The following is a 25,651-nucleotide window of genomic DNA, read 5'->3' as shown; positions in this document are numbered from 1 at the left end:
TATTCTCTTACCTGATCATCTACTGCAGAGGTTTCATCCTCAACAGCTGCCTTATCTTCCAGAACCAATGATGATGGGTAGCTCCATTCCTTGCGATCCAGCATCTCCACAGCAACCACATCCTCATTAACAGCTCTGTTTAGATGCAACCTCCCTAGAAGAAACGGAAGCATAAGACAGGGCATACATTCAAGACAAACCATCTTGGGTGTCAGTGAATTGAGGCACTATTAACAGCAGAAGCATACAAGTTTTCAGATAGGCTTTCTAGTAACCTCCAGAGCAATATCACTCTGTGCAGCAAATAGTTGTGAAGAGAATGATTGAAGTAGAGATTAACGATATGGCAATTTAACCGTTTGGTGGCAATTTTTAAGGTAGACAATTTGAACATCGCCACCACTTAAAGAAGTATCACCAATTGCATAAACAATATAATTGGGTAATGGCGCCTTATCTCACATCTGATGATTTTCCAAATAGGCAATACTGGAACTAAAACGCACATTCTAGTCCTATGATAAGCCCATTCCATGTCATTCCACACACACAGATATTCATGAAATAAATCTTTTCAAATTAAAATATACACAAAATATTAACAAAAATTTACAAATTTTACGATACGTTGCGAATCGCCTCTTTTCAATATTGACTTGTCTGGTGATTTTTGAAAATCGTGAAGCTGAAGATTTGAGTGAGGTTGAACCAGACTAAAATAGCCAAAGATAAATCTTCAGAAGTCATGCAGATTAATTACACACATGAACATGGCGTTGAGGCAAAATTCATGATTCACACCAAAGTCTGATAAGAAGCGAAACTAGTTTCTTACAGTAGGAGTAAAGCAGGAACCACTTTACCAAAAGGCTATCGCAAGCATGAAAAATGTCTATCTTGGTGAGAGAAAGTAGGGCTACTACAACTGAGTGAGGTACTTATAACAATGGTCGTAATTATAGGACTACTTAGAATTTATAACAAATAAACACGTTAATTGTTTTAAATTCATAGTTTAAGTATTTATTTGATGGATTATGGCAGTATGTCCATCAATGGAAAACTAAGGATGTTCTACACATGAATATTAATAAATATCAAATAATATTTGCTTTTCAGTCTGGTTTTGGTGTAACATAGTATCTGCCCATCATAACAAAAATCCCACCAATAACTATGGTTGTATTCGTCAACAGAGTTGAAAAATTTAACTTTTTTTTTAGAAGACGTGTATACACGCAACTACATAAAAATAAATTGTGGCCTTTGAACTAATAGTAGTTTTAATATTTAGTTGGCCAGCCCTTATTGCCTATTACAGGTAGGATGAAATGGATGCCCGATAAATAAATATTATTTATTGGAAGAACGTGAGGTAGTAGACACAAAATTTTCTCAAATTCTGTATGTATAGTATGCATGGCCTGAGATTGTATAGATAATGAATTTGTGCCATAAACTATAAAAACCCGAAAGAATTACTAGGTGGTTCCATAATTACAATCACCACTGGAACTAGAGAGTAATAACCCACTTAGACTGAGCAGAAAGTAGTGCAACCAGATAAGTCTGCTGAAATAGCGGCTAGATGATGTCCTCATAAGGTTTACGCAAACATCTTATTTAGTGCCAACTAAAATCATTGTCATCCTGAAGGCAATTTCAGAAGGTCTCTCACAAGGTTTGATATCAAGAAACATGCACATCCTAACTAAAACTTCTAAAATTAGTATCGAAACCTTGTATAAAGAGTGGTTTTTCATGTCCGTCTACCATCGCCTCTCCTTCCAAATAGTTGTCTCTACTTGCTCGGAATCCTCCCTTCAAATACTTTCCTGAAGCCAGGCCCTGCTTCAGTTCAATAGGGCTCACATGCGCTGGGTATTCAAACTTCTCTTTCCCGACCAGCTAGAAATACCAGTTAAATAGAATATTGTACACAATCAACTGCAACTACATCGTTATACCTGACAAGTTATGTAGTGGGCAGTAAGTGGAGTTACAGTGAACCCCTGAGTTACAGTGAACCCAGGGTTACAGTAGACATTTGGGTTACAGTGGACCCAGGGTTACAGTGAACCCAGAGTTACAGTGGACCCAGGGTTACAGTAGACCCCTGATTTACAGTGGACCCAGGGTTACAGTGAACCCCTGAATTACAGTGGATCCAGGGTTACAGTGGACCCAGGGTTACAGTGGTCCTAAGATTACAACGTCCCTGCCTTACGGTTTTTCGGCCTTGCCATGAGGAAAACAAAGTTTTTCCTGTCCCTCATGACGATATTTTCGCACCATACGACATGTCTCTTCCAAATTCAATTATGGACAGTATCGCCCAGTATTTCTTGTCTAATCACTTTGAAAAAAGCTTTAATAAGGTCGGCTAAAAGTTACAGTAAAAGCGAGGCAAAAAGGGCCAAGCAGGAAACAGGTAATAAAAAATAAAGACGACCACAAAATTAAAGATAAGTTTGGTGAAATATTAAAACTTAGCTCTAATTTCTTTTTAATAAGCTAAACATATTGAAAAAAAATTAGAACAAATTCAAAGTTTAATTTATGTTATGTAGCATCACAAAAGTGTACCAAACGCATTGCTGTCCAAGTCTCTCCCACACCACTGTTAGTCACTACGTCCATCTTGAAGGTGAGAACTCCATACAGTGCTGTACATGATAATGTTGCATTTTATTGCAGATCATAACCACTGAATAGGTAACTATAGTTACTATGCTTTTTCATTACCAATTTTTAATATGCACAGTTCGTGTATAAAATTTTGATGTTTTTACCAAGGGGTTTGCATTAGATAATTATTATAGGTTCCTATAAGCCTCTATACATCATTTTCGCCATACGATCCCAACACCAGAACGAATTAATGGCTTATGGCCGGGTCTACTGTATCGATAATTACTTTCAATCAAGTAATGACCAATATTTGTACTTACTGCTTTCATCGAGCAGTAAAATTAAAGAAGCCCGAAATTTAATGTAAATAGACTTATGTTAAATTTATAACCATATTTTAAAGCCTGTAATGTAAATTTTAAGTAACGTAAAGAATTCATGTAGTTTTTGTATAATGTAAGAAATTCCATACAATGTAAAGCTTAAGTTGGTTTAAATTCACAAATTAGATTTGAATAAAGAGAGTCCGATAGTTTGCCCTGCAGGTATCGTTTTTTCTCTTGCTACATTTGGGAGAGAAAATGACGCATATGGGTATCTCTATTATATATACTAGTACTCTGATAGTCTGGTGTTTGTCTCGTGTGAAGACAAAAAACACATTCACTTACCTGATCGCTCTGATCTATATTGGCGAGTTTCTCTAGTAGATCATCACGGCCATCAATCAGGGAAATGTACTCTCTCACTGGAATCATAAGATTTGGTAGTAAACTTAGAACACAGCCTCGTGTAACATTTCATGAGACAGGCAGCTACTGAAAGGTATGCGAGCAGCAAAATCTATACATTTTATCTAAATACTTACAAGGCAAACAGTTATTTCATCATACAGTTGACATATGAGCGCCCTAATCTACGAGAATATCGAAATACGGGCAAAGTTCTGAGTAGGTTTCTACTCAGAGATAAAGTGACCGAGCAAACCAAAACAATGAATATGAGTTAGACCATAGTGATTTCGAATCAGAGTGAGGTTCTGATGTGACGACATCTGATCGTGACGATCGATCATAGGTACACCGTCACTGAGAGAGATCATCACAATTCATTGATGTAACCAAGTCATCATTAGTACTATTTTGTAGACACTTTTCGACTTTTCTATTATTATTCTGTCCAAGTGGTGGGCAAATAGAGGTGGCATTCAATTAGAGGGTGGCGTTGTATTTTTCAACCCTTCTTCTATAGTGGCGTTCAATTAGAGGTGGTGTTCAAATAAAGGTGGCTTTCAAATAAAGATTTTACGGTATTCTAAACTGGCTAGCAATAGCAGTACAGTATTAGTTTATAGTATTAAATTCGAATTACCTCTATGATCATTGCTTTCGACCCTGATTGTCAAATTGTATTTACAACTGAATAAAATGAGCATATTGCCAGAACAAGTAAAACTCTCAGAAAAGAAAATCCCTGCCCTAGCCTATCCAGATAATTCAGTTACTTCTTACATAACACAATTATGTACTTACAGGAGAGCAATAGTTACATAGTATATGCACGTGAATGTATAGAATTGTTATGTAATCGGGTTAGTTTTTTGCTTAACTTAATACTTGAATTAACCAATTAATTCATAACAAAATTAAATTATGTAGTAGATTAATAAATTAATTAGTAAAATAACTGCATTAACAACTAAATTAATGATTTAAACAGTAATTAAATTGAATTATGCATTAAAATACCATATTAGTTTGTTGAATAAGCAGATTAACAATTATATTAATGAATCAGTTTTTCAAAAGCTAAATTAGTCAAATTATCAAATCAGCATTTGAACTAAACAGCATTAATAATTGAATTAATAAATTATTTGCAGGAGCACTAAATCAATCATTCAATTTTGAATTAACATAATTGAGACTTCTGCTTAAAATTAAATTGCTAATTAATAGTTTAATGAATAATATAAGGGAATTATAAATGCGCATTATTAATGGACTGCAGCCCTGGTTAGAGCATGCCTCCCAAGCGGAAGGTCGTGAATCCAAATCCAGTATGATGTAATCTTTTTTTCAACTTGCAACTGTGCCTTTGGACAGACGGACACTGCACTTATTATGGTAAATGAGGTACTTTGCTCGTTTCACTTTGTGTCATCACAATGATTTTTATGTATGTTTATTTACAACTGATGTTGTTTTACTTCTATTTTCAGGTTGTCCTCCATCGCAACCTTGTAAAAATGTTAGCATCTAACCTCATCTATCACTAAGATCAAGTCGCAATGACAAACTTCAGTTTAAACTTCTACAATTAAACAATGAATGGCTGCTACTTAGGGTCTTTGTATCTGCAATAGATGTATCTACCTACCAGTATATACATAGAGCCGTGAGTTCGTTTTCATCAGAGCACGTTTTTTGTTCTCTCTGTCATTGGTAAGCAAAATGACGTTAAGCTCCAAACCATCCTGCAGCAGATGACTGGCATACCAGTGGCCAGCCTCCCTGATGGCTCTGTCATTCCTATCATTGGCAGATTCTCCTCTAACTCTCTCCACATATGTTTCACTGCAAGGCAATGTCAGACATCAAAAAACACCAAATGAAAGATTGAACGCCCCAGAGGCACATAGCTACTTGGTACAAGGCATCAAATAATACGGTTTACAGAGCACGTAAATGTTAGCCACTGACAGTAAATAAAAGCATAGGCCTACTTAATAAATTATATTATTTAGTGTTGATTTACCTGTCAGTTTTATAACCTTATTCAAATAATAAAGAATAACTAGCCAACAGTTAAACTACATGTCATCACTTTTTGCTGATGATGAATAATAAAGCCAACCGGGATATTTGCTAATCCTAAAATATTTGGCAGCCTCAAAACATGAAACCATAAAAATACCAACTTGTGATGCTCATTCACAAAAACATAGAAGTGTTTTTCGGGGTTAATGATGAGGTCGCGGAGTCTTTTATAGATGGTCAAAGACTGGTGCTTCACCTCCTCCAAAACCGTAGAAAGAATGACAACATTTCTTATCTTGCTGTCCTCTAGGACATCCACCTGAATTAATAGATAGAGAGTTACTCATGTATAACTCCATGCTATACAAACATGAGCCATTTAAAGCCATGTCATAATGATCAAATTGATGTTTTATTGATAACAACTCTATTAAACTTAATTAAATATAACAAAATGGTTGATCCCTGATTGTAATTTTTAATGAAATATTAATGGACACAACATTTTTAGGCGGTGTTTTGTGCTCTTCAATGTTCAAATTTTCATTTGTGGTAACATTGAAAACCAATTGGAATCAATGCAAAAAGGAGAGTCACACTGATGATTATAAACACATATCAAGTTATATTTGTAATGCTAGAATGACCCATACATATCTGAATGTTTAAAACAAAAGCTTATGTTATCAAGCATCTTTTTAAACTGCACACACAAAACAAATGTATTTACAATGGAATGCATCATGAGAAAGTACATGTAGTTCAACTAGAAAATGCGTTCCAATGCTTAAAATAGATTTGTATGAGATCAGCCTAAAAAGCTGCTAAAAACCCATTTAGTAAATGTGATAGAATCATATTCAGTGTATCTTCATTGACGACAGGTTTTCAATATGGAGCAAGTATAACCAAAAAGGTTGGCCAACCCATGAGAATAACCAAACCCAAAGGCAAATACTGCATCATACGCTTGTCCAGAGAAGAAACAGCTCTGACTAGGGTTGGCATAGTATTTCCCATGGTGATTATTACCGGTTTATACTGGTTTTTACCGCCTCGGGAAAAACTCATCTTTGTCAAAAAGTGGGAAAAACTAAAAAACCTCTTTTTTGACAAATTGACTAATGCTTAAGCAAAGAATAACAATACACTTATACCATTACCTGTCATAAAGCTTCTTTATGGCTCTTTAACAGAACACAGACTAAGAAAGCGCATAACCTTTATAATTGGTTTATTTACTAAATATTGAATAAAAAGACCAGATCACAAGATAATATTCATTAATTTACATATATATTTAAATAGTAATATTGAATGAAGTGCAAAATTCATGTGTGTAACATGACAGTAAGCATAATACAACAATTAGAAAACAATTGAAAAATGAAAACACATGAAGATAATGCCAAGTAGTCGAGACCGGTGAACTGAACAAACGGATTAGAGTATTGAGAATTGATTGTATAAGAAAAGTTAATCCTTATATTCAGCTGAATCATACCCTAAAGAAATTGTTTTTAGGCTTTGGTATCAAGTTACCACTTTTGACGCTTTCTCCACTTCAATCATGTTGAGCAGCTTGGTCTGCACTAAGGAAAAAGTGCTAAACAATACATGTCAAAACAGTTCTATTATTGGACTGTAAAAGGCTCATCATTATTTAACGTTGGCTCATATCTTGGGTGTTGATTTTTTCTAACTTTTCCCACTTTTAAACACTATTTTATCTCTATTCCTATTGATTGATATAAAGATGGAGTCACACAACTAATTGTTTAGTCCAATTCCTCATTTTTATTACATTTCATTGTTTAGCAAAATATTTGGATAAAAAATTCTGGTGTTATAATATTTCCCAGTTGTTCCCGGTTTTTACCAGTTGTTCCCGGTTTTTACCAGTTTTTCCGACTGCCCTGGGAAAAACAGTTTGTCCCGGGAAAAATGCCAACACTGGCTCTGACCTAATTTTATGTGAAACCTTACCGGATGCTGACAATCTAGAAACCCTCTCCGCTAAGCCAACACAGCTGTTGTACTGTAATCCAGTAAAAAGTGCTCACAATGTTTATAAGAAATAGTATAAGTAAGATGAGGTTGTATGATGTGAGCACCTCTGCCAACAGGCAAAGATTCGCCACAGCAAAAGTTTGAGGTGCGCCTTCAATCAAATGTGGCTTGATACTGGCTGCAATTGCATTCCCAGTCTCCTTGGTAAACGGTTTCAAACATAAGCAAGCTTCAAAAATGAATGACAGCTAATTGTACTTCAACTTCTTGCTTCTCTTCAGAATGAGTGATGCCAGTACTGATGCTAATAATATGTGTAAGTTGTTACAGTATTGAACTGTAATTTAGTTGTGTCCACTTCCTCTGTGAAAACCTTTTTTGTTGCTGCTACTGAGCTTTTGAGTACTTAGTAGTTTGGAGTTAGTTCCTGGTGACTTTAGTAGCTATACTTTGTCAGGACAGGCCTGTAGTTACGTTATTCTCCTCAGAGTGCAAAATGGTATCGCCTCTTGTCACGTGAACTCCAATTTCAATAACTCAGATGGATTGAACGGAATCTCATCATTGGTCTGCTTGCCACTATTTTGCCAGAATAATGAAAACAGAAGTGTTGAGTGGCTGGCATTCATGTGAAGCAGATTGCAGATCCTCGAGAAATTTTTTTTGTCTTTGAGAGTGCCTCCGTTAGAAAAGAGGTCAATGAGGCCACTATTGCTGCAGTCTTTGCTTCTACAGAGAATGGTGACTTGTGCATAGACTTGACTAGTAATAGAGTGATAGACTACCCATATTTACCTTTTTTTGGTAAAATGAAAAAGGGAAAGAATGATAATCTTCCTTTCCTTCGACCCAGCGCATGCTTGTAGGTTTGTCACTCCTTTGGCTTTAAGGTAACCAGTATCTACACTAAATTTGTAGATTAAATTTATGCTGAAATGACCTTTATCCATAGCAAGTGTGCATGAGCTAAATATGTATTTGGCAATAAAACTAGAGCCCTTTTCTATACAGAGGAGGTTCCTTAAAGTATTGTTTTTTTGTGGTCGATTGCAGCTGTCTTACTACTTGTAGCATTCATACAAATTTTGATAACGTTCAAGCTAACTTTGTAAATGGTTCCAGCTTGACAGGCGACCCCCTAAACTCACAAAAGCTTTTACATGTTTGGCTGGCGATAATTTCGGCTGAAATATTAAGAGCTGTCATTTTTGTTTCCTCGGCTACACAGCAAAGGAGCAAGCAATAAGCACTGCTCAGCTGTTAGAGTTCAGATGCCGCAAGAGTGTTTGCCAAATCTATAAGAAACCATATGTGTATGGTCTAAAACTGCTCCGCTGAATGTTTGACTAGCAGGTACTTATACATCCTCAAAGATATAATGCATGCATACTAGCAGATGGCATGTTCAACAAAGGGTTTTGTGCATAACGTCAGATGGCATGTCCAACAGAGTGCTTTGGGCATACAGTCAGATGCCACATCCAACAGAGTGCTTTGTGTCATATGAGAGTGTGTAAAACATAAATGGATTTTTTGAGCAATTCTATATGGCCCACATTTCTAGAGCAGCCAAATAATGAGCAAAGGAAGTCTTGGATACTTCACCAATAATTTATCTATCAGATACGAAATTTGAGCGTTTAGTTAGCCAATGTAAAGGTTACAGAGATCTCCACCTAATCTGTAACCGGATTATGAAAACATACTTTGTTTTTTTTTTTATAGGTTTTATGTGTTTTTATACAAAAGCTGCAAGTGATTGACTCAATCAGTGTTGTATTGATTGCAACATTGAAAATGAACCAAAAAATTAGATTTGATGGCAAGTTAATTCAATTAATCGTATTCGCGCCAAAATGGGGCATTAGAGCGATATCTTTATTTGAAAACATGAGAAGATAACTCTTAATTTATATTATATATTGAGCTTTTGAATTTAACAACAGATTGAGGGTAAAAAGTGTTGGGAAGGGACTAAATGAGAGGGTAGGAAGAATGTGAGTTAATTGTCTTCACAAAAGAGAAATGTATTTTTATGTTTGTGTTGATGGGACCTTTGGTACTTTTGTGGCATGTATAGTGTAGGTGGGCATTACAGTAAAAATCTACAGGGATTGCAATTTCTTCAGTAATGATTTTTGTTTTAGGTTTTGGTCAGAAGTACATCCACGCTCTGCAAGAGTGGCCTGTGACCTCTCAGACACGAGATCAGAAATACTGTCGCTTTTGTTAAGGTGAAACGCCTACCTAAAAACTTTCCTATTCACTGATTCGAGAGAGTTAATGTGCTTTGATAAAAATGGGGACCAGACAGTTGAGGCATATTTGAGGACTGGGCGGCAGATGGTTTCAAAAGAAAAAGTTGTTGTTTCGGGTGAGCAACTTCTTAGGGACCTCACCAGCATGTATAGGGTACATAAAGACTTTGTTATGGTCTTCTCTATGTGAAGGTTAAAGTTGAGTTTGTTGTCAATGATAACTCCAAGATATTTAAAGTGAGTGACAAATGTTAGCTGTTGGCCTTTCAGTAAGTATTTGTGAAAAAAGGGGCTTTCTTGAGACCTTACAAAAAAGTTGTTTCACATTTAGTGATGTTAAATTTCATTTACCATTTATCAGCCCAGTCTATGAGAGAATCAAGGTCTGATTGGAGGCTTGCACAGTCAATAGTTGACTCAATCTGTGAATATAGGAGAGCATCGTTAGCAAAATGTCTGAGTTTAGAGGTCTTTATGACTGTTGGCATATCATTTATAAAAATCAGAAAGAGGGGGCCCAAAACAGATTCATGGGGCACACCAGATGAAACCGGACATGGTTTTCGGTATGTTTCATTGATGAAAATGGTCTGTGTATGGTCTTTTAACCAGTTTTTGACTCAGGCGGCAATTGAGCTATCCAGTTTGGTTTGCCTGAGTTTGAGTATAAGTTTGTTATGGGACACTTTGTCAAAGGCTTTGGAAAAATCAAGAATAACTGCATCTGTTTGGATGCCAGCATCAAAGGAGTCAATAAGGTCATATGTTGTAAGGATCAGCTGGCTTTTACAACTTCTTTTGGAGCGAAAACCATGTTAGCAATTGTGGAAAAAATCAATGGAGTACAGAAAGTTATGAATGAAATGTGCAACTATGTGTTCTGTGGTTTTTGATAAAACGTATGTCAGAGAGACTGGGCGACAGTTAGATGACAGGAGTCTGCTACCTTTATTTTTAAAAATGGATATGACAGCAGCAGCTTTCCAATCCTTTGGGACAGTGTGGGTGGAGAAAGAGTGCTGCATTAACTTGGTAAAAGTCTGTGCGATGTAGGGAACTAGGTGCTTCAGCAGTGAGATGCTGAAGCACCTCACTGCTGAAGCACCTCACTGCTGAAGCTCCTCACTGCTGAAACACGTCACTGTTGAAGCACCTCACTGTTGAAGCACCTCACTGCTGAAGCACCTCACTGCTGAAGCACCTCACTGCTGAAGCACCTCACTGCTGAAGCACCTCACTGCTGAAGCACCTCACTGCTGAAGCACCTCACTGCTGAAGCACCTCAGTGCTGAAGCACCTCAGTGCTGAAGCACCTCACTGCTGAAGCACCTCACTGCTGAAGCACCTCACTGCTGAAGCACCTCACTGCTGAAGCACCTCACTGCTGAAGCACCTCACTGCTGAAGCACCTCACTGCTGAAGCACCTCACTGCTGAAGCACCTCACTGCTGAAGCACCTCACTGCTGAAGCACCTCACTGCTGAAGCACCTCACTGCTGAAGCACCTCACTGCTGAAGCACCTCACTGCTGAAGCACCTCACTGCTGAAGCACCTCACTGCTGAAGCACCTCACTGCTGAAGCACCTCACTGCTGAAGCACCTCACTGCTGAAGCACCTCACTGCTGAAGCACCTCACTGCTGAAGCACCTCACTGCTGAAGCACCTCACTGCTGAAGCACCTCACTGCTGAAGCACCTCACTGCTGAAGCACCTCACTGCTGAAGCACCTCACTGCTGAAGCACCTAGCCCCACTTAGCACCTAGCCCTAAAAGATGGTACTTTTAAACTATAGGCCTATGTATATATACATATATTATAGCAACAACTTTGTAACCAAACCTGATGAAGCACAACATTCGTGTCTGGAATCAGCAGATGCTCTTGTGATTGCCCAGAAAATATTGTTGATAATCCTTCAGATAACGTGTTGATGACAGATGGCGCATTTAAATTGGTTTTCATTTTGGAATTAGCAACGCTTTCAGAGTTGTCTACGACATTGGTATCATAATGGTCTATATCCATCCCCGAATCTGCGTTCTGTGAGCATTTTGAACAAATTGGATAGCCGCAAGCTATATCATCTCTAAGGTAATGCTCCCGAACAATTTTTAAAATGCCTCCTCGCTTAGTTTTCTTTAAAAACACTTTAGACTTCAACATTTTCTAAGCGCACAAAATGTGACTTCGCCAAGCGGAAATTTCTAAAATATGAAAAATTGGAATCAAGATGGTTAACTATAAATTGTATTTTATTTGTTTAAACACTTTTTTAAATTATTTCTACGTTAAGAAAATATTTTTTTTAGAAATTTTATTTTTTTATTTTATTTCAAAACTGGAAAGCGGCCGTTGTTAGCCGATCTTTATCGAAACCAGCAAAAAATGGCTGCGGGTTGGTTGAGCGCTGATGTCTGCAAAGCCTGGGACAAATCTGGGAAAATAAAGACGTAAGGCGAATAGAAACCGTTCTGTGCAATAATTATTTTTGCATTTTATTTACTAATGAATTGATAAATGCTAACATTATTATTGAACATTGGTTACTCTGTTCGCTTGTCGGCGTAGCTTGCGAAGTTTCTCTTTGTTCAGTTAATGCTCATTAGAACCTTTATAGTTGGTTTGATAAGCCATGGTGTTTGTTAGACTTCTATTGGATGGTTTTTACCATCTTTAAGTTAAAGAGGCTTTTGCTGCCTCTCAAATTTTCACAGCCTTTGATTAACAAAAAAGTTTTTGTGGGCTCACCTTACAATGACAGACTAATAATTTTCACATTTGAAATTAATGGAATAAATAAGAACGGACCGTTTTTTTCATTATTCAAACTTTTATCAAAAGCTAACTATGCTATGATTTTGCCTTCCTAAAGAAGTTTCATTTGAAATATTGAAGGATTTGGTGAATCTAAGACATATTACACTACCTTTGCAGGCTAGATGAATATGAACAGCTCAGAAGTCAGAGTGAAAACTGGAATTCTCCCAAAACCAGTGACCGTCTTCTCTATGAAGTGCTACATAGTTCTGCTAAAGGTTCTCTCAAGATATCGCAATTGATAAGCTTCATCAGGGAATTATTGGTAAATGGTTTTGTAACTAAGATTGCTATTAGTGAGTTGCCTACCTTTTCTGACATTTATGTACATTCTTTCTTCGTTTTTTTGTTGTAGAAAAAGGATGCCTCTGTTCAACAGGAGATTGTCTCTTTATGCTGTATACTTGGTAAATGAATAGTCTGCCTACATATGTGGAAGTCTACTTCCGCAACTCGCAGAGTCGCCCACTGAAGTAGCTCCTTTTGCCAACCTACAATAATTTTAGTGTCTAGTGGAGTGAAACCATGGGAGGGTGGGCTCTCTTCGAGATATCATCCATCTTTGCAATCTGAAAGGAGGATTATCTCTTATACGTCTGTCTTGTGACAATACATCATGCTGCCTGTTTGTGTAATGTGTTAATTCCGGGTCGACCTCTTGTCTCGCTTAGGCATCAGTTTAAGTGGATCGTGGTTAAGGTAGATTCACCAAAAAAATCTCCTGGTTTGCAGTGAGATTTAAGGACTATATTGGAGAACAATCTGCTTATCTTTTTTGTTAATTGAAGCTGTCGCCTCTGACTGAATACTTAGAATGTTTATGAGATATAATAAGCTTCGAATATTTTTTTTTTGCATCTTTTCACTTAATCCATCAGCCATTTTCAAAGTCATGGCCATAGCTGAGAATTCCTAACGAAAGGCATCATTCAAGAATGGTTGGAATCAGCAGCCGTGCAAGACGAAGACAAGATATCAGTTCGGTTTCACCAGCTGGAGGTCGTCTGAAGGTCACGCACGGTATATGTTTGTAGTGGAGCGTTGTTAATGTCATATAATTTCAGATGCAGAAACCAAGGTCAGTCAAGACTCCTTACAGAGAAGGAATTTGATCTGCATCTTCAAAGAGCTTCTCGTAAGTAATTTACTGCAGTCTTCGGATCCTCTGCAAAACATTGTTCAATCTTGTTTTATATTGTGCTGTGAATGGTCAATTTTTAAACATTTTCTGTTTGACCATGATATGCAGTTTGTAGTAATGCATTTTCTTAGATCTTTCCAAATTTTTTTTTGAAGGCCTTGTAACACATTACGTGTATTTTAATATTGGTAATTGCAGACTCTCATGCCTCCTGCAATATTCAAGGAACAACTGGACGCGGACACCTTAGAGCAAATTGATCTGGTCAAGGCTGATGATTTCAACAAAAAATATATCAAAGTGAAAACAAAGCTATAGTATGTTTTTATACTTTTGCACCCTGTAGAGTTATATATCTTGGTTATATTCTGGAAGCTTCCTAGTACAATGTTCTTCTTCACTTTGCAATCGTCGTCAATCAATGTAGCATTGTCACTATGTAGTTACAAGCAGCAGAAGTTCAATTTGCTGAGAGAAGAGAGCGAGGGATATGCTAAACTAATCACAGATGTGTCGCAGGAGCTGAATCCAACAGATACAATCAGTGACAAGCTGGAGAACATTAAGTCTCTTATTGGTGAGCCGCGAGCTGACGTTACAGAAAATTTGGTTGCATTTGTATGTAGTATTAATATGGCACATGTGGAACTTGTGTCAATGCCTCGCAAGCTGCTATGGAAACACAGCAAAAGTCTGTGAATTGAGATCATTAGTGCTATTTTGTGCTCAGTTCATTTATCATGACAAAGCTTCATTGTCTATTTGAATTGAATTTCATGTTCTCATAAATTCGTGTAGGACAGTTTAAAACTTGCAGGTTGTCGTTTAGTAAAATTTGATAGTTTTCACAAATGTTTTTCAGCAACCCCAGCCATTGCTCTGCGTGTTTATAACTGAGACAATTAGGTAGGCTGCTATTGTGGTGTGATATTTTCCTCATAACCCCTGGGCATATTCTATTGTTTCTTATGACTGACACCATAGTGAAACCGAGGCTTCATTTATGGACATTTCAAAGCGTCATGCGCTTACAGTTGAATAATCGCCCTGCGTTCCATAGTTGCTACTGCCAACCAACTGGCTACTATCGAAGTCAGCAACTGCTGGTCCATTGCACTCTGCCAACTATCACCACTTATCCATCGGTTAATGCTTTAAAGCAAATCAAGTGTTATTTGTTTTATTCCTTATCTATTTTTGTCTCTGCATACATTGTTATCAGCTTAACGCTTCTCAAGCCTCATGGCCAAGTAAAAGATAATTCTTATCATCTTGCTAAACTGCTAAAACTAGTTGGGACAGAAACTGGTAGACCTTACCGTTAAGCTGATTCCTCGTATCGTCTACTCCAGGGTGCTTCAACCTGGATCCTAATCGGGTGCTTGACATCATCCTCCAAGCGTTTGAGAACAGACCTGATCTGGGCGAGGAACTATATGTGCCTGTTCTTACTGAGTACATGCCAGAGTATGACTCAATATGCCAGGTTTGTAGCTCTAACTCTTTTCCTCTCACCTTGTCCTTTCTCGAAAATCGTTTGTTGCATGTAGGTTAATGGAGTTAATCTCTCAGGTTTTCAGAGCCTTACACAGCTGCTAATTGTTCATTTTTTTGTCACGCTCTACGACTTGCTACAAATGGAAAAAATTTTCATCTTACCCATCGCGTAATACCTTTTGCCACTATTGCTATTCACAGATGCTTGGTTTTCATCTGAAGAACTGTTCGATGAACACTCCAGATGACCGAAGTCATACGAAAAGGGTGTTTGATGTGATGGCCATACTTATGAAGCATGGCCTTGTCTCACTTGATGGCATCTATCCACATGTAAGTATGATTTTTGGTTACTACCCACATCACATGATCTGGTAGTAACCGCTGAGCTCATTCTGTAGCACGGACATGCTGCATGATGTTCTATTGATTGTGCAGTCGTAAAGTCTCCTGAATGACCTGATGGGGATATATGCGTATATTTTCTTTGTAACTGAAGTTCTTGAATTGTACTATTCTCCAGTCAGTGTATAATATATTCAGCCCTTGTTAATTTTTTTTTGACATATGTTTTCATTCGTCACGTGAAAGTGAATTGCCTGCTCTCTGCTGTTGAGAATCGTACTATGATTACTTGAACTTGTCTGAGTCTGAACTCGGTTATGACTTCAGTTGCCCCAGAGATAATTTGCATCTATCTTGATCTAACTCATTAAGCAATAACTTTTCCCATTGTTTTGAATCCAAAGATGCTCAAAATAACGGTTCATGTCTAAATTACACTCTTATGTAACCTATATTCTTGATATTGTTAGCATGCTGGGCCACATTACAGAATATTTTTTATTAGTGATTTTGTTTTGCATTCACGCAATATCTTCAACAGCATACAGTTTCTCATGTCATGCAACCTTCTAGGATTCATGGGCTTTTTGTTTATTGACTTCTTCTGATATATCTTTCAATTTCAATTATATTAATGCGGGTTGTATCAAATGGCAATGGCATATATTGAATGTTGGATCTGATTGGTGAGGGCATTTTGTATCGAATGGCATATATTGAATGTTGGATCTGATTGGTGAGGGGATGTTGTATCGAATGGCATATATTGAATATTGGATCTGATTGATGAGGGCATGTTGTATCAAATGGCATATATTGAATGTTGGATCTGATTGGTGAGAGGATGTTGTATCAAATGGCATATATTGGATCTGATTGGTGGGGGATGTTGTAGTTGAGTCCAAGTGATGCTGACATACGGGAGCAGTATAAGAAGACTCTATCAGATGCGAGGAGCAGCGTTAGGAAAACACGGGCGGTGCATACTGGAGAAAAGAAAGAGGAAGACAAGAAAGAAGGTGACAAAAAGGAGGGAGAAGACGAGACAGCTGCTGGGGAGGCGCCTAACTCTATGCAGGTTTGTTGTGACAGTTTACTAACCGACAACAGTCACTACAATTTCATGTGTTGTCAATGGGATAGCTTGTACAGAGTTCATCGCTTTTTCTTTGTTGCTAATTTTCTTCGTGTACACATTAAGCTTCTTAGCAATAGATATTCCATATTGCTTCAAATGCTAAAATTGACTCATTGCCATGTAAATCTCTGATGATTTTGTGTGTAATTTTTAATCTCTGTAATTTTTGAATCGAATTTCTTTTTTGTAGTGATTTGCTAGTGTCAAATAAATGTAGTTAGTTAAAAATTTAGGATCTTTGAGAATTGGCTAAGCGAATTATTTTCACATCTTAAACTTTAATTTTTTGTAACAATATTTTTTGCAAAAGTATGATCGGCTTTACATATACTAACTAAAGATAATTTAAGGTAATATTTGAGAATGTTGTAGTTTGTTATAAAACTAGCCAGTGGTTGTCTCCTGTTGGCTGTAAATATGTGGACTAGCGTTATTCATCATCAACCTAGGACTGTCTGAAGCTACATACATGTAGCTCAATGGAATTGCATTCCTCCATTCATGCATCCTCCAAATTGCATTCTTCCGTTATCTTTACTCGTAACATGTGATGCTCAGGATGACAACGGCAAGCTACAACTGACAGAGGCTCTGCTAAAACAGGGAGCATGGAAGCAAGCTAAGGAAGTCATGGACAGGCTACCTCAGTATCACGCTACTTCATATGAACCGATTGCCAAAACTATGTGCCAACTTATTCACTATGTGATCGACCCTATGTATCAGAGGTGAGCTTTTGTCGGAACTATCATTCCTATGTCAATCAATGAAACAATGTAAGTTCGAATGTATCACTACTGTCAACCTGGAATTCTTTTCTTGGTTAGAAGAGCTTCTTAAAGTTGTGCGATCGGCAAATATTGCTCAGCCAAGGTATTTCACTGATCCATCGTTACTCCGTCCCTCATTTTGTATCAGTCGGTTCCTCACAGATTGTTCAATAGCCACATTTCTACCATGTTTGATGATCGAGATGTTGGTGTCAACATACATTTGACAGCGGTTTGAACTAATAAAGGAGAGATATATATGCTGAGGAGCCTTGTAGATTTATATCAAGGCTAGCTGTGCTACCCGGCGTTGCCCGGGTAATAAGACAGTCTGGACAGAAAATTGATTTGCATTTAACATATAGCAACATTTCCCATTATAACTTTCAAACTACATATCATGAGAGAATTGTTTTGTGTAGTTGAAATAAATTAGGAGAAAAATAAAAACAACTGTAAAGGTTTTAAAGCACATAAATTACATAGTTTTTTTATTATATATTTCAATACATTAGAGTCTTGGCTTTCAAATGAGCCTATATTCAATACACAAAGAATAATAGAACTATGAAAAACGGGGTGTCAAAAGTACGTCCTGCAAAAAAACACTTGGTTCAGGTATTCAAAATGTGGCGTCATAATTCTCATTTAGCTTTAGGTCGTCGATCCCTTTCGCTGCCATTGAGGCTGCGTTTTTCTGTGACAATCGGTGCTGTTAAACCCGGAGAGCGCTAATAATAAACTAAGATTCTAGATAATCAACAATGCCCGCGATCGTGCTAACGCCTGACCAATACAAACACATGTTCTGGGTTAATTATGCTTCAATAAATGTGCTGTCATTGGTAATGGTAATGTAAAGGTAATGGTAATGAAATCACATCGATTAAATTATGACCTGCTGTTGCGAGGCCCTAGGACTAAATGTCAATCGCACTTTCGCGAGATCACGCAATGCTTGAAATTAATTAGTCTCAGTTGTCACTCTTAACATCGCATTAAAAATAAAGAGCTAGTGCATAATATCATCGGGAAAATATACTATGGTTCTTGGAGTCTGAGGTACTTATCATAGAAATAATATGTACACGGAGAACTAATGACACTGATTCCTTTGTCATCTTCATTCGTTCTCTGGAGTTGTCCTACCTTCGCCTGCCACTAGCGTCATTATCGTCACTTTCGTAGTTGATAAATAAGCGGTAAGAGCACGCAACAACGAATATGAGAATTGTGACGTCACAATTTTCAAGACTATGCCAGTAAACTTTTTCGCGGGAGAGCTCTGGAGAAATCTTATAAACACCAACCAATGTCTGTCTCACCATGGCAAACAATAGCTCATTTGAAAGCCAAGGCTCTGATGTATTGAAATATACAATAAAAAAATTATGTAATTTATGTGCTTTAAAACTTTGTCAAACAGCTGTAACTTTCAAGCTATTAACCTGGCACATTGCCAATGGAAAATTTCTGTAAGCCAGTTAATAATCGCTAGTCTTCTAATGACAGTCAGCCATGACGTTGCGTATGCATTGTTGTCCAGCTAAGCGATTCTAATAATAGCTATAGTCGGAATGCAGACAAATATACGACATACAGACATACTTTGAGAAATAGATACAGTCATACTTCGACTTACGAGCTTAACACGTTCCGAGACTGAGCTCGTATGTCAATTTACTCGCATGTTGGTGCAATTTATTTATATATAGAACAATTAAATATATATCGATTGGTTTCCATACTCTAAAAAACGCAAATAAAACACTCAAAACAAGATATTGTAACAAAAAAACATGTTGGTTATTGTCCCAATTTACCACATACTTTAAAAAAAACAAATAAAAAATAATTCAAGGAAATGTGATTAATTAAAATGTAAAATTAAATAGGCCTACATACATACAATAGCAGGTAACGTTAGCATTTGTTAGAGAGGGAGATATAAGCTATCCTTCATTACAACAGTTGACTTTGATAAATTTAGATTTTATCAAAGTCTTAAAAGACAAACTTAGAAGCAAACCTAAAAGCAAACTTTCATTTTTAATTAACGTAATTGAAATTTCTTCGGCTTTCGTAGTTTAAAGTTTCTCGCTGGTTAGCTAATTTTTCCTTTGTTTCGCTCTCACGACTAGCCGGCCGTTTTAAGATAAAACTATCTAAGGACGTTTGCCTTTGTCGCCCTTTCAACATGTTGCGATTAGGACGAACTCAGGTGTCGTCACAAAGGGTTAATGCACGACCACTAGCCAACTTGTCAAAATGTCTATTCTTATAGTTTTGATTGACAGAACCGGCCTTTTCACATACGTAGCATCGTTTCAGTTACGCTGCCAATTGTTTATCTTTTATCCCATGCCTGAGCAGTCTCTCCCTCAGCGGTCGTGAAGATCGCCGCGCCGCTTAGAAACTATGGTTAGTCCTTTTGCGAACTAAATGCCCTGAATATAATTCTTCTGTTTGATAATTGTGGATGTATTTCTGTCATATTGTTGAGCTAGCTCAATCACGCATACACATTTCTCATATTTTTCAATAATTTTCCGTTTAATATCAATTGTTATCATTTGCTTTTTTGCATTATCTTTCATTTTACTGGCAAATTTTTAGTCTACGCACAGCACTTTAAATTTACATAATTCTGCACTGAAAATCGTGCACAAAAACACGGTACAAAAGTATAACCTGAGCAGCTGAAAAATACAGAGACAGTGATGCTGTTCTCATAAAACACGTCCAACATACTTGGCAACTGACTCACGTGCTCGTATCTCAAACATGGCTCGTGTGTTAGTGCTAAAACTTGCTTAAAAGCTTGCTCGTATCTCAAGTTTCTCGTACGTTGGAGCACTCGTAAGTTGAAGTATTACTGTATAGATTTGAGAAACAAACACTTTTACTCTTGCTCATTTTTTGCAAAGGCTATTATATCAGTGCAGGTTATTTACAGAAATTTTTTGGACTGTTACTACAGTATTTTTCTAACTGTTGAAAAGTTGAACAAGCAAACCAGTTTAGGTCATTATTTTCAGGTAAAGCAACACAGAACTTATCTTTTTCATTACACAGAGCTGTTTACATGACTTGGCCAGCTTGTTCATTCTCATTGTAAGCCATTATAATGGCTCGCCTTAGCACCTATAGAGAAACATTCGACATGGATCATAGAATTAACAGATTTTGCCAGATTTTTAGACATTTTGCCCCAATAATCTGAAGATGTGTTATCATTTCATCGAAGCAAAGCGAAACAGTTATATTTCCTTTCCACTCGGAATTCACAATAAAATCGTGGTTTCCAAATTTTTAAAATTTTAATTTTAAGATGGATAAAAACCAAATGGTGACCAGTTACCTAAACGTATTTCTGTGTCTCATGCTATCAAAAGTTTTCAAAATTTGTCTCAGAAATTAACTAATATATAGGTAACTAAATTTCTGTAATGGAGGAAGGAGTCCATTTTTTGGACAAATTGCGAAAATGATAGTTTCTCTGTTCCAGTCGGTTTTACCAAACTAGTAAAAAAGATCAAACATGGCTTCTATACATCAAATGCATTGATTCTTGTGCAGAATTTTCTGCTGATTTTAAAGAGCTTTAGAGCTCTTGGACAAAAATGCTTGCTTTGCAGCAAAAATACTGACGGCGCATCAGCCAGAAATTTTTTGGCAACTATTAATTCCATGAGAACACAAAAATTAAAAAATTGCGTTGGGAAAAAGCTCAACAAATAATTAGTATTAGACTTAATACTTTTAGCCTAACTTGCTCATGGTTTTTTCTCGGTTAGTGCTGATCGGCATGCTGCATTAAAAGGGTTTGCATAACCTATTAAATGTTGATAGATTGTGAAATACATGAAAAATTATATTACTAAAATATCGGTAACTTTCATGGATGTTTTAGTTTTAAATCGTTTGATGTACCGTGCTCCCTCAGGATACAATTTTAATTCGTTCCAGGGTTGGCATCGTATGGTGAAAATTATCATATGTAGTGGTATAGAAACCATAGTATGCCTAATTATATAATGCAAACAACCCCTTGTAAAAATCATCAAAATTTTATACAAGTACTGTACATATTGACAATTAGTAGCAAAATAGTATGTTGACCTTAGTAATTATAGTTACCTACAGTAACTTAAGTATATTTAGTGTATTTACTGGTTATGGACTGCATTGAAATGTAACGTACTGCTATGTGCAGTACGTACCGTTGAGAATTCTTACCTTCAAGACAGACATACATATAACATAAACTTTGAATTCACTTCAAATAAGTTTGGCTTACTAAACACACACTTAAAACTAAGTTTTAGTGTGTATTTTCAACTATTTTACAGAATTTCAACTTTTTATCACTTAAAATTTTATCGCTTATCAGTTTCTGGCTTCGTTTTCAGTATAATTCTCGCAGATCTCATCAAAACCTTTTTCAACCTCATTCGGCAAAAAACCCGAATGATTCTGTTTTTGTAATGAAGGGGATTTTTGTTAGCAGGTTAATGGAAGTTGTCTAACTGCTGATATTCTGTTTTAAGATCTCCAACTTTGCTTCTGGTTTTAAGGATAATATTATGTTTTACACACAAGAAATGCCGAATAGAGATAAATCGGTCATCGTGTCTCTTTAATGTGTTGTGAAAATGTTTGCGGCTAACAGCATTTTGGCGTCTCGGCTCTTTTGACGTACATCATAAGCACATCGACTGCCAAATTTGAACTTGGGTGAATATTTTCTTAAATCCGTATAGTGAATTAAAATTTGTATGGTGAGGTGAAAAAATCGTATATTAGGGTAATTGTATCCTGCGGCTGCACTGTATTTGACTTCCATTTTAATTTAGTGCTTACAAAGTCACTGTCTAAGTATGTCTTAGTGGTTTGTACAGAAGTTTGACCTTGACAGACATCCCTATTCACATCATTTATTTTTTTCACCCAAGTTCACACTCATTTTCCAGCTATTTCCTGTCAGCTTTCAGTGTAAGCAGAGAAAATGTGAACGAGACTGAGTGTCTTAACCATAAAATATTGGGCATTTTTCTGCATGTTTTGCTTCTCATAGAGATCAAAATTACTGATGATGTACGGATAGGTGAAGCATATATAAACAATCCCAATACACAAATGTATGATGATCTTATGCCTGGCGTAACTTCATTGCTGTTTCATCACATGCTATAATCTACATCCGGTTTTTCTGGTGATCCCTGATGAGGTCGCTTTTTGCGATTTCAATATACATGTAGATGAATACTTATAGCCGCAGAATTTTTATAAGTGTGCAATCCCTGGTTTGGCTAGTGTTAAACCAGCTTTTGCAGTATGCTGTCCTGCTAGGCTATAGCAAACAATCTATCGCTGCTTTTGCAGACATCATGGATTGCCAATCGAGCTGTTCAGGTGCAAGCCATATCTTCTGCCGTACACGACTGTATCACTGGCCCAGGCAAACTCCTTCGTTGACTTAATAGAACTGACATTTCCGATGCTGCGCTACCTTGGCTGTCACCTTGTATGCGACCCATCTTTGACCACCAAGGTCGTAAGGGTTATCAAGTCATTTCTTGCTCAGGTCAGTCAATATATTTCTCATTGTGTCAACTCACAAGGTTTATTCAAACTGTCTCCTTCAGCTAATGTCAAGGATTTGTAAACATAGAACTTAGTTTTGTTTCCTGATACAGCAGATATGTCTGATTGGTTCATCTTCAAATTCTAAGCATTAGTGAACAGTACATAACCTATTGTAAATTCGCTATCAATTGTAGATAATATTACAATTTACAGCTTCAATAGTATTTTTTCTGTTATGTTGATTTGATGCTACATTTTGGCAACATTTTAATGTAGCAAAAATTGCCAGAATAACTTGTAGCAAATCTTTTTATTCCAAAGTAGAAATGTCATTCTACTATAATTGGTCTCTAGTTGTTGCCGGAAAACAATACAGCACCAATGTATTGTTGTAGCAAATTGTAATTTTGGAATGCTTTCAGTTAACCTTTAAACTTGCTCTTCCTTGGCAATGCGTCAATCATGTTTTCTCTTGCAGCGTTCGGGTGGAACATATAGCGGACCCAAAAGTGATCTTCTCTACCGGCACTGCCTCGCCGTTGTTGACGAAGTTCTTCTGCCAAGTCTCTGTCTTGCAGAAGCAAACTGTTGTCTGGCTGAACAGATGTGGTCAATTCTGCAGCTGCTTCCCTATACCCTCAGGTACTAATAAACTCCCTACACATGCTTCACTCCATTCATTTCGTTAAGCTCAGTTGTTCACTCCGTAGTCTTTGCATTAGGCATATGAGATTTGTTGTCCAACTTGTTGGATGCATCGCATGAATTTGTTGTTGAAAATGGCGCTCTAAAGACTGCATCTTCTCCAGATGCTTTTACAAACTTCTCTAGTGGAAATATTTTTTATTGTGTGGTATATGACCGTGCCGCATGGTTAGGACTTGATTTTGTGTGTGTTCACTGTAACCGTCATCTCCATGGCGCTGAGGCTTACAGCTCTTGTGTAAGGTTGGGAAAAGCTACCTTCTCTGGCTTCGTGTAAAAAGTAGAAACCTCGTTATGTAGTACATAGCTACACGTAGCTAGTGCACACCTGTCTCAGGCTGGTAAGACAGTGTGGGCTATGACCCAGACTATCGTAAAGGCCCAGTCACTAATTTAAAAGATAAAACAAAAAGGAAACGTCTGGATTACTGTCCTCAGCACCTGAGTTCAATAGTGCAACTGCTCAGCGTCTGTCTGCAGATACCAGCTTTATGGACAATGGAAGTCGCAGTCATACTACATGCAACCTGAGCTGATCTCTGCACGGCTCACTACACTCAAGAAGGCAAAGTACATATTCAGCAGATTGACGAAAGACAATGTGAAACAACAAGGTCGCATGATCGGCAAACTTAGTCATGCCAATCCGGCAGTCTTCTTTGAATATGTGAGTTTTCCTTCATGTTTTCCTTCCTTTTTTCAAGCTTGCTATTCTTACATGCATGATTTGTGATAGCTAAAAGCTCTTGTCTGATGTGGCCGAATTTGGATTGAATCTAGTTTATGGCGCCGGTGCCATGATGCCTTATATAGGCCTTGTGATGCCTTATTTAAGCCTTATGATGTCTTATATAGGCCTTATGATGCCTTATTATAATATGCGCCTTATGATGCCTTATATTGGCCGTATGATGCCTTATATACTCCTTATGATGCATTGGCATAGTTCGTGGAAGCTGTTATTATAGCCTATGGGACCAGCATACTGCTTTTCTGTTGCAGATGTTCACACAAGTACAGGTTTATGATAATCTTATAACACCTATAGTTGACTCACTTAAGTACCTGAGCTCTTTAAGCTTTGATGTGCTTACTTACTGTCTTATCGAGGCCCTTGCAGCGCCAGACAAGGTATGTTTGTTTTTTTTTTATTCGTAACTTGCTCATTTCACCATTTGTGTTACAGGCTTGACAATCTTGCGTAAACCATGCCCAGAATATTTGTATTTATCCTTCCACACATATGACAAACATTATTTTCTATTTCGTGACACTAACATACAACATTTACCATCATATGCTTCAGTTTGTGAACTTTCTGTCACTACAACCTTTAATTCTCTATCCTGGCTCCTCCACAATACTATTAGATCACCAACTCTTAAAACACATTTGTTCAACTCACTTAGTATTTCTTGATATCTATTTTTGGCAGCTAATGAAAAACATCATTTCTATGATTATCAATGTCAACATGAAGTTATACATACTATCCATCGTTTTTTTGACGTCATCACCTCGTTTGCACATGCGCTCTTCTTCGAAAAAGCCGCCATCTTTGTAGAAAGCGATCGTCATTCTCTTGATTAATAGTATTTTTCGGTGTTGTTTTAATACTAAAATAAAAAATTTGCAAACAAAAGGATTGTTTGCAATAATTAATTGCAGAAGTTTCGTGTTTTCAACGATAAAAGTTGTCCATAAAGATGGCAGACAACAATACAATGACGTCATGATAAAACGAAAGATAGTTTATCCTATAGTTTATACATAGTTTATCCCATACTTGATCTTATCGCACTGCATACTTGCAGGAGAAGATGAAATATGATGATACGAATCTCTCTGCTTGGCTCAAAGGCCTAGCCAGCTTTGCCGCTTTGGCATTGAAAAAGTATCAGGTGGAGTATGCAGGGCTCTTACAGTATATTTGCAACCAGCTCAAAGCTGAGAAGAGGTGAGCTTATGTGTGAAGTTTTTTCTAGGCT

At 37.1% G+C, this 25,651-nt stretch overlaps 2 protein-coding genes across 5 annotated transcripts in view; one reads left to right on the top strand and one right to left on the bottom strand.

The window, feature by feature from the left end:
* Positions 1-11,824, bottom strand: part of LOC137405596 (exosome complex exonuclease RRP44-like) — a 34,592-nt gene extending 22,768 nt beyond the window's left edge. The window contains exons 1-6 of the mRNA XM_068091906.1: positions 11,501-11,824; positions 5,552-5,709; positions 5,011-5,207; positions 3,303-3,379; positions 1,740-1,908; positions 12-154 (exon numbers count right to left, since the gene is read on the bottom strand). Of these exons, the coding sequence (XP_067948007.1) occupies positions 12-154; positions 1,740-1,908; positions 3,303-3,379; positions 5,011-5,207; positions 5,552-5,709; positions 11,501-11,824 (1,068 nt within the window). The remainder of the gene's footprint in view (positions 1-11; positions 155-1,739; positions 1,909-3,302; positions 3,380-5,010; positions 5,208-5,551; positions 5,710-11,500) is intronic.
* A 214-nt stretch (positions 11,825-12,038) lies between these two features.
* LOC137406531 (THO complex subunit 2-like) overlaps positions 12,039-25,651 on the top strand; it is a 45,916-nt gene continuing 32,303 nt past the window's right edge. For 3 of the 4 annotated variants that reach the window (XM_068093124.1, XM_068093125.1, XM_068093123.1), the window contains exons 1-15: positions 12,045-12,111; positions 12,596-12,743; positions 12,834-12,885; positions 13,543-13,613; positions 13,818-13,936; positions 14,063-14,196; positions 14,972-15,105; positions 15,318-15,449; positions 16,357-16,539; positions 17,158-17,327; positions 22,755-22,956; positions 23,437-23,600; positions 24,144-24,330; positions 24,666-24,794; positions 25,478-25,620. In XM_068093124.1, coding sequence (XP_067949225.1) covers positions 12,047-12,111; positions 12,596-12,743; positions 12,834-12,885; positions 13,543-13,613; positions 13,818-13,936; positions 14,063-14,196; positions 14,972-15,105; positions 15,318-15,449; positions 16,357-16,539; positions 17,158-17,327; positions 22,755-22,956; positions 23,437-23,600; positions 24,144-24,330; positions 24,666-24,794; positions 25,478-25,620 — 2,033 coding nt within the window. In that variant the 5' untranslated portion in view covers positions 12,045-12,046. Of the gene's footprint in view, positions 12,112-12,595; positions 12,744-12,833; positions 12,886-13,542; positions 13,614-13,817; positions 13,937-14,062; positions 14,197-14,971; positions 15,106-15,317; positions 15,450-16,356; positions 16,540-17,157; positions 17,328-22,754; positions 22,957-23,436; positions 23,601-24,143; positions 24,331-24,665; positions 24,795-25,477; positions 25,621-25,651 lie in introns of all 4 variants that reach the window. The other variant, XM_068093126.1, reaches the window with a different exon arrangement.

The sequence above is a fragment of the Watersipora subatra genome, chromosome 10 (assembly GCF_963576615.1).
Source record: "Watersipora subatra chromosome 10, tzWatSuba1.1, whole genome shotgun sequence".
In the NCBI taxonomy this organism is placed as follows: Eukaryota; Metazoa; Bryozoa; class Gymnolaemata; order Cheilostomatida; family Watersiporidae; genus Watersipora; species Watersipora subatra.
Note: the sequence above shows the minus strand (reverse complement) of the source record. Positions and strands in the feature narration are given on the sequence as shown.